Consider the following 14961-nt stretch of genomic DNA (forward strand, 5'->3'; position numbering starts at 1 on the left):
GTCTGTGTTTATGGCTTTATCTTTATTCTGTCTGCTGCTCTTTTCACCCTCTTGTCTGCCTTCCTGGTGCTTCTCAGATTTTCCATCTGCTTTCTGTTCAGCAAATGGAGATCGGTATCGATATTACAAAAAAAAAGCAATACCCTATTGAGTGTGGCCAGTTTCTGAGTCACGGTCTGCGTCAGAGAAATATACTGAAAGATAGTTTTGGTGTTGGTTGAAATATTATCATTCTTCAGAATAAAGAATCCTTATTTTGTGGAACTGAGGCATAGGTTTTGTGTGCTTCTTATAATCAGCACAGCTTATCTTTTACACTCTCACAGTCATGTCAAAGCCATATTTTATCGGGACTTGCTCTTATCATTGACATCTTGCTTTCAAAACTATGTCCTGTTTATGTTGGTGTTTCAAAAACAGTTTTTGCTGAAGCTTAGACAGTGGTTGGGTTGAACCTCTACATCCTTACACATATATTAAGTGAATTTAAAATGCTGAGGACTCTTAAATAAAGACCAAAATGACAAGTTACATCATCATAAATGGGTTCAAGGCAAATCCTTTTTTACTTTCTCCAAGATTTGTTCGTATTCTGTGTAGTTGTAATGGTTGTTGGTGGGTGTAATAGCAAACATGTGCTACCCTTTTTGCAGTCCATAGACCACAAGTTGACATTTTTACACAAATGGAGGACAAATGCAAGATGAAACGACTCTACGTACTCTTGAACAGTGATTGAATTGTGGCTTATTATGAAAAACTTGCTTGTTGGCTCCTTTCTCAATCTGTCTTGATCCTTGAATATGCGAAACATTCGACTACATATACATTTGTGTGTGTGCGTGCGTGTGCGTGTGTGTGTATTTTGGTCTAGTCTGAATTGGCTCCAAAACTATTTCATGTGGTATCGCATTGTTTTGAAAATACATTTGTATTGAGGATGAATCCAGGTGCAACATTGTGTCCTGTGGTCTCTGTGAGTTCAATCAAAAGAGATTATTCTCAGAAATCTAAAACCTGCATGTTTTCGTCTGTTCACTGCAAGTCATTAAGCAGCTTTTTAATGTCTGGCACTACAACTATCGTAAAAAACAATAAACTCTTCAAGACACTGCTTACAAGTTTCCCTCCTGCTCCTCCCCATGCAGGGCTTCTCATTTATACATACCTTTATTTGCAAGGGATGGCCATGACATTGTTTTTATTAGCGGCATTATTACAAATTGTTTGTCATAGTTGCTTGTGTAGAAATACCAAGAGCATAACGTTCGATACGTTTGTAATAAATAGCTCTCCTGACATGTGGTCAGTCTTACCAGTCTGATGACCAAGCCACATCTGTGTATTTAGTGTCGCTCTACATGGATAAGCTCCAAATACAAACTATTTGTAAGACATATAAAGTGGAGTCGTACTTAGATATATCACCCCATATGGGTAAGCCCCCCCTCCCTCCCCCCCACTGTCCCACAAGTCTTTAATCTTTCACACTGTTTCTTGTGGGTTTGTGTTCTTTTCAAACAAGCTCCAAAATGATTATTGATGATGGTTATGTTTATTGTTTGAAGGAATTCTGTGCCCATCAAGTACAAATAACGTTATAAGTAAATCATGGATAATTGAAAAAAAAAAGAGTCATATTATCAAAGCCTGTATTTCTAGACCGAGCTGGCCTTGTTTGATAAACACAAGGAAAGCTGTGTTGTTTTTGTGCCAGTGAATAACCAGTAATTTTCCTCATATTTGTCTTTGTCATGACTGTCACTTTTATGGATGGTTGACGCTCTCTGACAGTTAAACACCCTGAGGTTTTACTTGGCTGTTACAAGCCAGTGTTGGGGTTTTCCAGGAAAAAAAAAAAAAAAATGCTTCGTTACATCATTTCTGAAACATTGGATCACAAATGTCTATCCTTTTTTTTTTTTTTTTTTTTTTAGCTTTGACAATAGTTTACATAGGCTTAATTTATCTTTTTATGCTCCATAGCTTGGTGACACCTTATGGTTATCTACCTCAATTAAAGGTTTCTTTCTGTGCGCAGAGGCGATGACTGCAGGCTGCTGAAGTCTACTGACTAGCAGAACATAATGTGTACATAAACAGCAAGAAAAGTCTGTATGGGGTGGAAAGGCCTCAGTACTGACTATAGCGTTTGTTTATCCAGCGTGCTGTAATGTTATGAGAACTGCTGCTTTGGCCTTGGTTTCAAGCTGTAGTGTAAATATTGAAGACTATGGAAAAGGAAGACTGTTTAAGGCTTTCCATATGTTCTAATAATCCGAGCCTCTGATTGCAGCAATTCCATGTCTTCCTGACAAGAAGAACCTCCGTGGTTCTCGCCTTGCCCAGCTCTAAGTACAGGTGTGAGGAGGAGTAAAACATAGTTTGCTGTGTTTGACTTTACTCTTGAGCCTGTACCATCTACAGTGCAATCTCAGATAATTGGAAGCCAGTGGATGAACTGAGATCGTTTCTAGGCATATACGTTTTTTTTAACATGTTCTCCAACATCATCATGAGCCAGTATGTTTGTTTTTTGTATAATGTCTTTTAAGTCTTAATGGCGTTCCTCTTTAGTGTTTGAGTTGAAACAATTATCTTGGGGGAGCATGTAAAATACCACACCATCTAAAAGTAAATCAGAATATTGGACCTTTAATATTTTCAGCTTTTGTTAGTCCTGATAACACATTTCTTTCTTGCACTGCTAAATTGCCTTGCTTATTTATGAATAACCCACGCTTATAGGTCTTTTCTAAAAAAACAACAGTTGCCTCTAAAATATATTAAACTTAATCAGTGATTGGCTTTCAATATTAGAGGCAATGAGTTTAAAGGTTTTCCCAAACCATAGTGTTTTGGTGTAAAACTTATTTATAGCTTTTTCCTTTTTTTGGCCTGCTTTCAAAGCTGTCGCTTTGGAGGAAATTGGACCAAACATTATTAAAATGAAGCTTTTCCAAGCAACACATGACCCAATCTGTGCCTCTCTTACTAAGTGGTCCATTTCATGTTCCTGCATGTAGAGAGTCCACGGTGAATGAAGGCTTTCAGGTCTGTCTCGTATCTTTATCTCCACCATCTTCCTTCTTTTGGTGCAACTTAAAAGGCGTACAGTGGACATATTGTGCATTGGTGCACATATCCCTGGCCAATTTCATCGATTTAAGATGTATGAAATAAGCCTAAGTAAATAATCAGTGGAAATACATGTCAGATGTTGCTCCAGATTACTCCAGATGTGGACGCCCAAAACTGTGCGGGGCTGTAAATTGCAGGGCTGCAGGTCTGTTTCCAGTGAGAGGCTGTAAATAAATATCAAGTGGAAGTTATGCCATGAGCCCAAAGCGGGGCCAGAGAAACACGTTTTTTAGCTTAAGGTGGAAAATTTCTGTAACTAATGCATTAAACTTCAGATGAAAAAAAAATTGCTTTGCGATTTTACATTAGATAATATTCAATGTTGCAATCTTTATTTTTTATTTTTTTCATTTTTATCTGCTGTCTGTTTGATGCCGTGAATTAATGAGTCTAAAAATGGCTCTGTAATGAAGCCATATGTGAAACCAGCAGGGCACAATTTCAGTTAGCCACAAATTAGGAGCAAGGTAGTGAAAACATTACATAACCGCTGTGAGAAAGTCATCTTGTATTAAAATAAATGCAGATCACCTGTTTGAGAAAGTATTGTTAAATTCTAAATTTAGTATATGCAATAAATCAGATTTATACTTGGACTTTTAACAATTCATCAGTTTCTGTGAATCTAAAAAAAATACTTGAAGACTACAGCTATATAACGTCTTTTAGTTTTAAATTACCACCTAGTGTCTTGCTAAGTTTGAATTTGCTTGCTTTTGGGATGTCTTGGGCAAATAAAACCCTCCCACTATTTTGAAATTATACTTTACATTCATTTATTTTTCTCAAAAGATAAAAAAAAAATATATTTTTTTTTGTACAAATATTTAATTGCCGTTGTACCTCTTAAAAATTTGCATATGATGTAAGCATGCTGTGTGTATATTAACGAGTCTCTGGAGTTTTGAAGTCCACAGACCTTTCCATTCCCCTACATTGTGTTGAGCAGCACAATTTATCCCACCTCAGTCCTGTGATGTAGAATTGAATACATCTTGAGCTTGAATAAGACTTAAGCGGTTTCTAAATGTAAGCTGTAAAACTTTTGTCCCTTTGATTCATTCAAATCTCTATTTTTATTTGTGAGTTTGGCTTTCATATAAAAAGCATATATGTACATTTTATAGACTAATTCCAATGCAAACGTTGCATATTTATTCATACGCGAAAGCATTTTTTCCCCAAGTCATGGTGGCAGCAACATGGCAGCCATAGTGCATCCAGGCTGGCCTGTTTCAGTTGGTGGCTCTGGCCCAGATTAAAGTGCTGGGGTTCATTGTTTACACAGCTCCGTGGTGCCACGGCTGAGCAGGCCTAAACAATAGGCCACTGCTCCCTTTTGTCAGAATGAGAGGAAGAATGGAGACCTCTTGACATGGCAACCTGAAGCCTCAATGGCCCCACTTCACCTAGCTGAGAGGGTCACAGCGAGAAAGAGAGGACAGGCAAGTAGAGGGGATGGAAAAGATTAGTACGGTCGTGAATGGAGAGATCAAAATGGTTGGCGAAGGAAAGAAGAATCGTCCGAGGGGGATGGATGGAGAACGTTCAGAGACAGAGTCGAGACGAAGACTTTAACCCACTGAAGCTTTTTGTTTTATCATTTTCAAAGTAACAAAGACATTGACATTAAGAATCATGCCCTTTATTTTGAATTTGTGTTTACATTTGATATTACCGTTGCATGACTGTAACCTCTCCTCCATCTTATTCCTTCTCGTCTCCTTCCATGTTGCATTCTTGCAGTCTTGAGTCTTCCAGACCTAATTGCTTCGTTCCTCCTCTCCTCTACTGTATTCTGGAGCCATTTATATCAAACGTCCTGCGTCTGTTAGCTTCAATGCATCACCATTAGCTTCGGAAAAGGGGGAGTCACAAGTTTCATTTCTTGATTGCAGGTCACTTTCTTGGCAACAACACAGTTATCGATGTGCTTCACCGCCAGGGATATGAGGTGGAACACACGCCTGCTGGACAGCCCATAAGGAGGTAACGGCACCGGGAGTAAGCAAGTTAAACACAACCACACACTGCAACGTGTCTGACGGAGATTTTATATGATAGACCGACAGAAAGTTTTCAGTTGCATTAAGGTCAGTACTTGGGCTGGGCCATTCTAATGAATAGAAATGTTATGTAGCAAACTCTCTATATTGTATGTTTAGGGTAACTCTCTGACATTTCCAGTCTGTTGCATTCTTCTATTTTGGCCTATTAATTTTCCCATCAACCTTTATGAGTTTGACTTATCCTGTTTTTTTAGTTTAATTGTGCCAGAACATTGTTTCCTATATAAAAACAATAACTAAGGGTATCATAATGACTAATAACATTTTCATAACTGCATGATTGATCTTTTAAAATCATAGTTGCCTCTGGTATCAAAGGAGACAAGATGAAAAATGAAATATGAACTGAATATACAGATAACTAACTTGAATTGACTAGTAAAAAATGAATCATTTTGTGATTTGTCTTTTGCATAAATTCATAAACTGTTGAATTGTTTGGAGAAAATAGTTAGTAGGATCTTTTTTTTGGCACAATTTGTTCAAGACTAGAATGCTACATCCATTAAATGTAGCAATCAGACTTTTTCTCCCAAGCTGGTTATTGTTTTTATGTTTAATTTTAACTAAAAAAAGATGTCTGTTCAGTTGTCTGCAACTATACAACTAGATTTTGCTGCAGGAGCTAATATATATTGGGATGCACTTTCTTCACACCCCAAAGTCATCAGAGAGACACATGTGGGTAAAGGTCGTCCCTTAATCGGACTACATGATATCGTAGATGCAATGTTTACATTTCACTGTTTCAGCAGAAGTGATTCTCATTGACAGCTCTCATTCTTTAAAGGATTTTGCATTCTTCTGTGTTTTGGATCGCGCAGCTGATAAGTCTGACAAATTCCCCAGCGGCCCACCAATGACGCATTGTTGAAAAGTCCGAGCTAAGTTCGGCTCGTACCTCCTACTGCGAAGCATGTAGTGCAGCCAGTCGGGCGTGGAGCGCTGCGGGTGGCTATCTCACTTTCAATCTGCGTTCCTGTTCCTGTGTGTGTTCGAATGAATGAGTAAATCTACTTTCACACACAAGAGCCTGTGTTTGATATGGGATTATGAGCCTGAAATGAACCAGCACCTGACCCGCGTCGCTGGGTTAACGCGAGTCCGAAAAACTTTACTGCTCTTGTTCTCTCGTTTGTGTAATAATGCAGCTGAAATGAAACTGAGTGATTTATTATGTAGACTGAAATAAAAATGACATTTGCATCGCATCAGGTTCTGTGAAAGTTTGTAGGTGATAAGGATCGAGGAGAGCAGTTGAAGATAAATGCTTTCCGTGCCTCGCTTTTTAAAAGGGACTTAAAAACTTTTTTGTCTTTTGCAAAACGTTTCGCTCGTAACACATTAACTGCTGTCTGTGGATGACACCCCTGGACCACTTTAAGGCTAATTTACAGCGAGGACATCGTTTGTAATGTGTTTCTGCTAAAGCAAATGGGTTCTTCTTCGAGAAAGACAACATCTGGATGGCAGAACACACTGCTCTAAAGTATGTGGATATAATTCAATGTTAAAGACGTGTCCACAGATGTGGTAGTTATCATTGCTTATGTTACAATGCTTCAGCAGGTCAAACATTTAGAAAGCAATGAGACATGTCCACAACTTGGCAGATGTTTAACCTGACAAAGATCCACGTGGAACCGAAAAGCCGTCAATAAATGTTATGAAGATCAAGTGTTGTAGGCTTCACTACACCCATATACACTGTACAAAATGCTTTTGCACACACGCGTGCACACATACGCGCATGTATTTTCTATCAAACTTCATCTTGTTTACTGTATTATCTCCTCACCCTTTTTCAATACTTCCAAAATTCATCTCTCCCCTCTTCAGTCTTGCTTTTCTCCTTCATCTTCATTTTGTCATGGCTGACTAAAATCAAAGAAAAGAAAAACTTCCTCCCAGAATGGGTGTGTCAACGTTTCAAAGGTCCACGTGTTCCTGGGAGGGAAAAAAAAGAATATGTCCCTGATTTTGGTTTCCTAGTGTTTGCAGTCTTTAACTGCAAAGATGTGAAATGTAATTCAATATTTGTGAACCTTTTCAAAGCTGATGGGTCACAAAGAGAGTCAAAGCAAACAGAGAAGAATCAAAGTGTATTAGGAGCTTCTTCATAAAAGGCTTAAAACACATTTCCCATTTCTGTTCTTCAACTTATTAATGTGTTTGTATCGCTTAGGAGATCGTCGTCAAAACCCGCTTCCGCATCACTGGAGGATCACGAGGATGACTTTACTCTTCTGGAACCCTTCCTCCATGATATCCCACACAAGGAGGAGGACCAGGGAGTTCTCCAGGAAGAGGACCCACTGCCCCACATGCTCCTTCCTGCAGACAGCCTGGACCTTCTAGAGAAAGCGGAGAAGAAGATGCTAAAGAAAAAGAGGCGGAACAAGCAAAAGAAACAACAAAATCGACATTTCAATGACCTCTGGGTACGCATAGAAGAGAGGTAAGGAGACAGAAAGCCCAAAAATAGCATGACTACTTTATTTTGGACTTTTAATAACTGATTTAAAGTGCTTTTGTTCTTTTTTTTAAAGGGTGAGAAAATGTGCAACATTTAGCTTGTGTGGTTTTTCAATTCAACAATCGCTTTGAATTCATTATAGAACATAATGTCAAACTTATACATAAAAGCTAGCGTCACTGTCCACAATAAAGCAAGTTTTATACGTCCGTCCATCCGTCTTTTACTTTTAAAAACCTTTAAAGTTGTTTATTCATCTCCTCCTAAAAATAGAATAATCCAAAAACTTGTACTAACATGACTAACATGTACTATAAACCAGTATGGTTTATAATTGTAATAGTTGGAAATAGTTGTTTAAGAAAACATTGTAAACGAATGAAGATAAACACGTTACTTCATTAAGTATGTGAGAAGACTGTGGGGAACTTCCTGACGTGATGCTGGGGGCTCAAACAGCCACCGTATCACCAAACAAACAGCCAACATATCAAATCTCCGTCCTCTTCTTTTAGTTACAGAACACAAACATTAGATCCACGCTTCTCTGGAGCTGGTATCAGTGTCTTACATGTAAAAATAGCAACTTGACAATTGAACCCGACTTGCTTCTCACCATCGCTCTAGGCAGGGACTAACCGCAGAACAAAACAAGCTCACCTTTTTGACAAAAAGGAGCTGCCTGCCGTGTGAAAAAAAACTTCTGTATGTTTTGTCACAGCGAGATTTTGCTTTCATTTTAGTTGTCAAAAAAGGCTAGGACTCTGTTCTTCCATTTCCTAGAGTCATTTATCAGGAAGAACCATTTGTTCAGTGTCTCCATTTCCAGTCATTTGTCATGGGGTCAACCAACACAGTCCACAATAAATAGCACTTATGGGCCATTTAGAGTTTCCAGTTTCATCTGACATACACAAAGCTGGACTGTGTGAATTAAATACGACAACCCAAAGAGAAAACAAATATGTGCAGAGGATGAAAACGTCATATAAAGTGCTCTTTACATTATGTCAGTGGAAATTATTTTTCTCTCTTTATGCAAGGCTCTGAATTTTAAATGGGAAAAGAAACAGACTGTTTCTTATGCTTGCTACAAAGTGCACTCCTTATGCATGTCTGTGTATTTTAATGTCTGAAAAGGAGAAATGGTCAGAGTATCAGACTTTCTGATGCAGTCGTTGCATAGTTATGTAGTAAAGAACCTGGTTGCTTTAGTTTGTACAGACTTGCTTTCTATGGCTAAGTTTTGCTGGAATCCCCCTCCCAACATTTTTCAGAAGTGTGACATGATTTTTCATTTCAAACATGTGAGATTAGGATTTACAATTACTGTTTGTTGGTGTTTAAACCATAAAGCCAGTTAGGACAAATCCATTTAACCCAACGTTGGTAAGAAAATGAGCGGGAAAACTAGGATTGTTGCGTTATATATTTATCTTATTGTCTTGTTATTTCCTCCTGCAGCTCCATGATCCAGTCTCCGCCTCCTCCTTTGGTTCATATCATCAATGGCTACATCACAGTGGAGCCGCCAAACAGAGTCTACAGCCAGCACAACTACCATCACTTACAGTCTTCATCACCCATCACCTCCTTTCCCTACGCCTTACTTATTTTTCTCTTCACACTTATAGCTTTGGTATTTCAGAAAGGGTCTGCAGTCCTCTAGCAGGACATCAATTATTTTAGTAATAAAAACATTGAAGAGTTTAAATTCAGTCCCAAATGAGGTCTAATCAGGACCTGAGGCCCACCAGAAAATATTTTACATGTAACTGTCAGGCTTGAGCAACCTGAGTTGGAACTGATGTCAGTGGACTGATGCTCAGATAAAATAAATAAATAATTATAAAAAAAACAATTTAACATGTTTTCTTGGAACAATACAGGTTTTTTTTAATTATTATTTTGCAATGAAAATACTTTGCACAAAAATTGCAAACGAAAACGCTAGTGAAAGAAATAAAATCTGAAATATTTTCTCATGTCTCATTTGCGTTTTTGCCAGATGTTAGCATTAGTGCCTGCAACTTACATACAGTTTAGAGCATTCATTAATAATAAAAATTCTTCATAGACAAACTTGCACCATTTGTATTTAATGTGCTTGTATGAGTTAGCGTGTTTATGCTGTGCTTGCTTGTGAGAGTGAGTCTGTCAGCTCTTATACGCCTTGTGTTTGCAGCCAGAAGTGTTCTTCACAACTTAATTTATTCTTTCATTTACAATCTCTTTGATGTTGTTAAATGTATTGGTTGGGGAAATTGTACATAGTTTTTTTATGCTACAGTTGTATTTTAGGGCTATACAAATGATGAGAAACATGGTTTTTATATGAATTGATGAATAAATGAGCAGCATATTCCTTAAAGGACATCAGGTACTAACCACCACAGCCCATGTCATGTTTCACACTGAAATGAAAGTTGTGATATGGACAGATGATTGTATTGTATCTAATCTATCAGTGTTATTTCTTGCTTTGTTTGTCTTTGTTGAAAGAACTCATTTTTGTTTATTATTAGGTTTAAATTATTTAACTACATTAGCTTTCCTGTAAAGCATACAGAACATTTTCAGACTTTTTATAAATATTTTTGTTACTACAGTATCCAAATGTGCTTTTTGTATTTTCAAGATAATTATAGTGATAATATTACAGTTATAATAAAGCCTGTCCACACATGTAGAGCATGTACAGTGTAGTATTTTAGGACAGTCACATGTCATCTATGGAATAAGATAATTGTAATAGTATCAACAATAAAATATTTATTTAGACGCACTCTTTTGTTTATTGCCATTTTTTGACTAATTAAAATTAAAGAAAGTCAATACTGTTGTTATTTTTTTATATGTAGAACAGAAGTCAGAATTCTGAGAATGAAATCTTTTGTTTTCAGGCTGCGTTCACACTGCAGCCTAAAGTGACTCAATTCCGATTTTTTTTATGACGTAATGCCACCTGTATCCGATCTTTTCAGTCTGAATAGAAGATGTCGGATTCTTTCAACAAATCTCACTATTCTACGTCCTGATGCGCGCAAGCAGGAAGAAAAACAACAACCATGATGGACTATATGAGGATTAAGTTGTTAATATGTTGCTCCGGTTGGACAACAACTTCAAATGTGTAAGTTAAGTTCCACCATTAGCCTCCATATTTACTTCCGCAAACACTGAGCACTTCTTCTTTTTATGGCGGTTGGCAGAACACTGATAACGCTGACGCTATTGCGCCCTCTACTGCGCATGCGGGTCACTTTCAGGTCGTTTGCCTGTTCACACTGCAGAACGCATACAGGCCGCATTTACTGGCAGTGCGAACGGCCCCGGCAAAAACAAAAATCCGGTCTGACAAAAAATAAAAATAAAAAATCGGAATTGTGTCACTTAAGATCCATAACAAAGAAATGGAGGCAGTAAAGAAGGGGAAAATCACAAGAGACAACTAGTTGATCTAAAGATGACTGAGAGAAAACCTGGGGTGATGATTACTAGAAAACAACCCTGAGGGAACAAAACCAAAATATGTGAGGAAAACTGTTGGAAACTAAACATAATTATTTAGCAGTAGCTACATGCAAGTAAAAACAAATATAACTGTTAAATCCAAGTCCAATAGTTCATATCAGTTTTTGTTCAGGTAAAATAATTTATGCTATTAATTAGCTATAACTGGATAGCTTTTTGACACGTTGGACAATGTTTATTTTTATGTCTTTTATGCAGCAAAGTTTGAGATTTAAATTCTGCAATGTTTATGTCTATCGCTGTCAGAAATCTCTCGGTCTATCAAAATTAAAAGTGTTAGATTTTGAATTGCAGAAATATGATGAAACTACTTTTAAATGTTATACCATTTCCATTATAAACTCATTCAAACCTGTAAATGGGATTGTAAACATTGCTGCCATTGTTCAACTATTGATAATTCATGGCATGTTAACCGGCTGTTCAAATATTCTCTAATAAACGCTGCTATTATAAGTTGTTTAAGATCTGAGACAAGCTAAACAAACTAAAGACACTGTAGCAACAAGGGAACATACTGGAGCAAACAGGAAACTGGAGCAGCAAGTGATCTTTTCGAAGTACAGGAAATGGAAGTTAATAGATTTGTTCTGTCAACAGGAAAAGATAGCTAATTGACTATTTAGCTTGCGCTTTCATTTAAGGTGGAGCTGCGCTTTGGACGGGCTTATCTACGTGTGCAGGATAATAAGGAGATTTCAGAGATAGACCATGAAAGTGTGCTTATTTCTTGAATTACATTACTGAACATTTTTGATGTTTTCATCACAGAGATAAATGCTGCCATGAGCCCCACGGAAAGTGTTTTATGTGAATGTTTCTTTTATTAAAATAAAAATATTTCACTGACCAATTAGCAGCTGGACCAAGGCCAGCCTGGTTATATTTGACACTGATGAAAAATTCATATTCAACATACAAATGACATGTAAAACCTTTCATATTTTTTTTGTATCTTCTAATTAATGACAGACATTTGCCAAACTGAGATCAAATACTGGAACATTTCATTGTGTGATTGTGAAGGGTAAAACAGCTCTTTAGTTGTATCGCTTAAGCCATAAGTCAGTCTTATGGCTCCAAGGCATCAAACTTACATCATGTTAAAGACAGCGTGCAATTCTAAATGACGGTTTCGATCTGTTCCATGTAACTCGAAACATCTTAAAAACAACAAACCACGTAAGTCACTCAGTCATTCCATAAAAGAGCAAACAAACAAAGTTGCAGGTCACTCCCCTAATTGCCTCCTGTTGAGTGCTCTTGCTGACAGATGTTGTAGCTCATTTACTATTTGAAACACAGCTTGACGAACAGCGGGAATGTCAGGAGTCAAGCCACAATAGTTACCTGCAGTCGAGAATAATAAAAAAAATCCTTTAAAACTTAAACCAAAGTCTTACCTTCAAACAGGAAGGTCGGTAATCATCAGCTGACCTCTTTACTGAGGGATTCTTCACTTCTTTGACATATTTTCACTCTGAGGCTTTTGCAATTATTAACAAACAACGATGGTTAAAACATTCAACTCGATGCCATAGAAAACGCCTTTCTGAAAGTTGAGGGCTCAGTGAACACTAATATGATGGACGTAAACTAGCTGGAGGAAATTATGTTTACTGTATTCACCTTAAATGCTATCTAACGTACAGCGTAATGCACATTGAGTCACCTCATAACCACATTGAAGTCAAGCAAGCAGACAACACATGGAATATTTTTTTTTACCAAGAGAACTTCATGAACTTGTCCAAATTATATAAAATATTTTAAAATATATATTTATTTTTCTTTTTGCGTAAATCTATTCAGAAAGTCGGTTCCTACAGAAGCACACCACATTGGACTGGAGGTTGGGTGGCCAACTGAACCTGGAGAAATTAAAAGCAGATGTCTCTGCAGACTCCTGTTTCCTGTAAAACATGAAACTATAGACAAAAATAAAGACGTGCCATCAGCCCTGGTCATAAAATCTACCAATCTTACTGTAGATTTTTGCTGCACAAGGTCAACTCATTATTTTTTTTTTTTACAAAAAGTTATTCCGTGTGTTTCTGTTTTACTTCTATGTCTCTGATCCTGTACATCTAGAGTGTGTTTAAGAAATGTCTTAATAGTTACTGCATTCACCTAAAGCAATGGTAATCTAAAAGTCAATAACTTGTGATAAAAAAATCTGAATTTTATTCAGTCAAGTTTTTATAACAGCTTAACAACAGAGTTTAAAACTTTTAACAGAGCCCAGACTGGTGATTAACCAATAGAAAAGTAGCAAAAAGTAAAATAATGCAAAACATTGCATACTGATAAACTATATGAGTATTGATTAAAAAGAATACATTTCATGTCAGTTTACTTAAAAAAACAAACAAAAAAAACAAACAAACTTGAAAATCAGTCTGAGTTTGTTTATTGTCAAAACTGAAGGATGCAACCAGGGGAAGGATTCTGTTACCTCAAAAATTCTTGTCTTTGCACAGTCGAAATGCTTTTTTTTTCTTCTTTTTTTTAAAGTAGGCTCAAAGGAAAACCTTGTAGAGAATAACTAAAATCAAGATTTCTTTCTGTAATCAAATATTGGACGTCTTTCTTGCAGAAAAAATAACAGTACTTACCCAAAAGAGATGTCATTCATGCACAGTTAAAACATCAATTTTTTTGGTTTTGTTGGGGTTTCAGAACAAAACCATGTTTTGTGTCTCTCAGTGCTTCTCAAGGTCGGCCTGCCTTTGATTGTCAGTTTATAAACAAATGAGCCGTTTTTGTGCTGGCACGGCACCACAGGGTGTCACTCAGTTCCAGCTCGGGTCAATGGATCCCATTCACGAGAATGATTTTTTTTTTTTTTTTCTGAGAAGTGCTATGAAAAGAAGAAAGCCCACACTTCGAGCTCAAATTCAAGAAATGTACAATCATAGACGATTATAAATGCACTGTTAGTCCAGAAAGCCAAGCACACACTCTCACGTCATACCAGAAGTGAGTCTCTGGGCTCCTAACACATGCACTATAAAGCCACAAATTTTTCACGCATAGGTTGAAATTTTTATTTGCAGTTTTGCTATTTCTGTTCTCTACCTTATATAGACTAAAAACTGCTTCCCTTAAAGTTTCTTAAAGTTAACTACACACCCAGTATCTGAATAGAGGAGAAAACACTTGCAGTTAAAAAGTTAGGATTTTTGAAGAACATTCTGAATATATTGCTTTGCTCATAACTTTACATGTTTTCTACTGTTATTTACCCTAAAAGAAAAATGTAGATCAAGATAAGACATCTCTGTAAAGAAATGTGCCTGGCAGCAAACATCAGTCAAACTGTGTCAAATGCCTCCCTCTGGCTGCAAAGTCAGGAACTGTCATTCAGCCAAATCAGTCACAGTCTGAGAAAGTTTTGGCTACCCACAAGGATCTAACTTGTAAGATGACGCTGCCATACCTTTACATTTGATGTGCATACAGTATTCACCTTCACAATTTGCATGTGATTTGGAGGAGTTTGTAGGGGTGGACTGCAGTTTTTAAAATGTTTTTATTTTGATCCTCTTTTCCTGTTTCGCCAAGTTAGGCAGGTAAGTTACTATCATTTGATTTGTTTGATTGAAGAGCATATCTGACTTTCCTTTGCTTGTTTTGGCAGTCTGCCATGTTGCTTTATACTCAGCTCCCTTTTAGAAGTAAAATCAACAACAACAACAAATAATAGCATGTTGTAAAAAAAATAAAACATTTATAAAGTTA

At 37.0% G+C, this 14961-nt stretch overlaps 1 protein-coding gene across 1 annotated transcript in view; it reads left to right on the forward strand.

Moving 5' to 3' along the window:
- The window catches only part of trabd2a (TraB domain containing 2A), a 55287-nt gene extending 44816 nt beyond the window's left edge, over positions 1 to 10471 (forward strand). Inside the window, exons 5-7 of the mRNA XM_008423926.3 lie at positions 5040 to 5130; positions 7396 to 7668; positions 9151 to 10471. Coding sequence (XP_008422148.2) covers positions 5040 to 5130; positions 7396 to 7668; positions 9151 to 9355 — 569 coding nt within the window. The 3' untranslated portion in view covers positions 9356 to 10471. The remainder of the gene's footprint in view (positions 1 to 5039; positions 5131 to 7395; positions 7669 to 9150) is intronic.
- Positions 10472 to 14961: the final 4490 nt, after the last annotated feature.

Source organism: Poecilia reticulata, chromosome 12, assembly GCF_904066995.2.
Source record: "Poecilia reticulata chromosome 12, P_reticulata-male-v2, whole genome shotgun sequence".
Classification (NCBI taxonomy): Eukaryota; Metazoa; Chordata; class Actinopteri; order Cyprinodontiformes; family Poeciliidae; genus Poecilia; species Poecilia reticulata.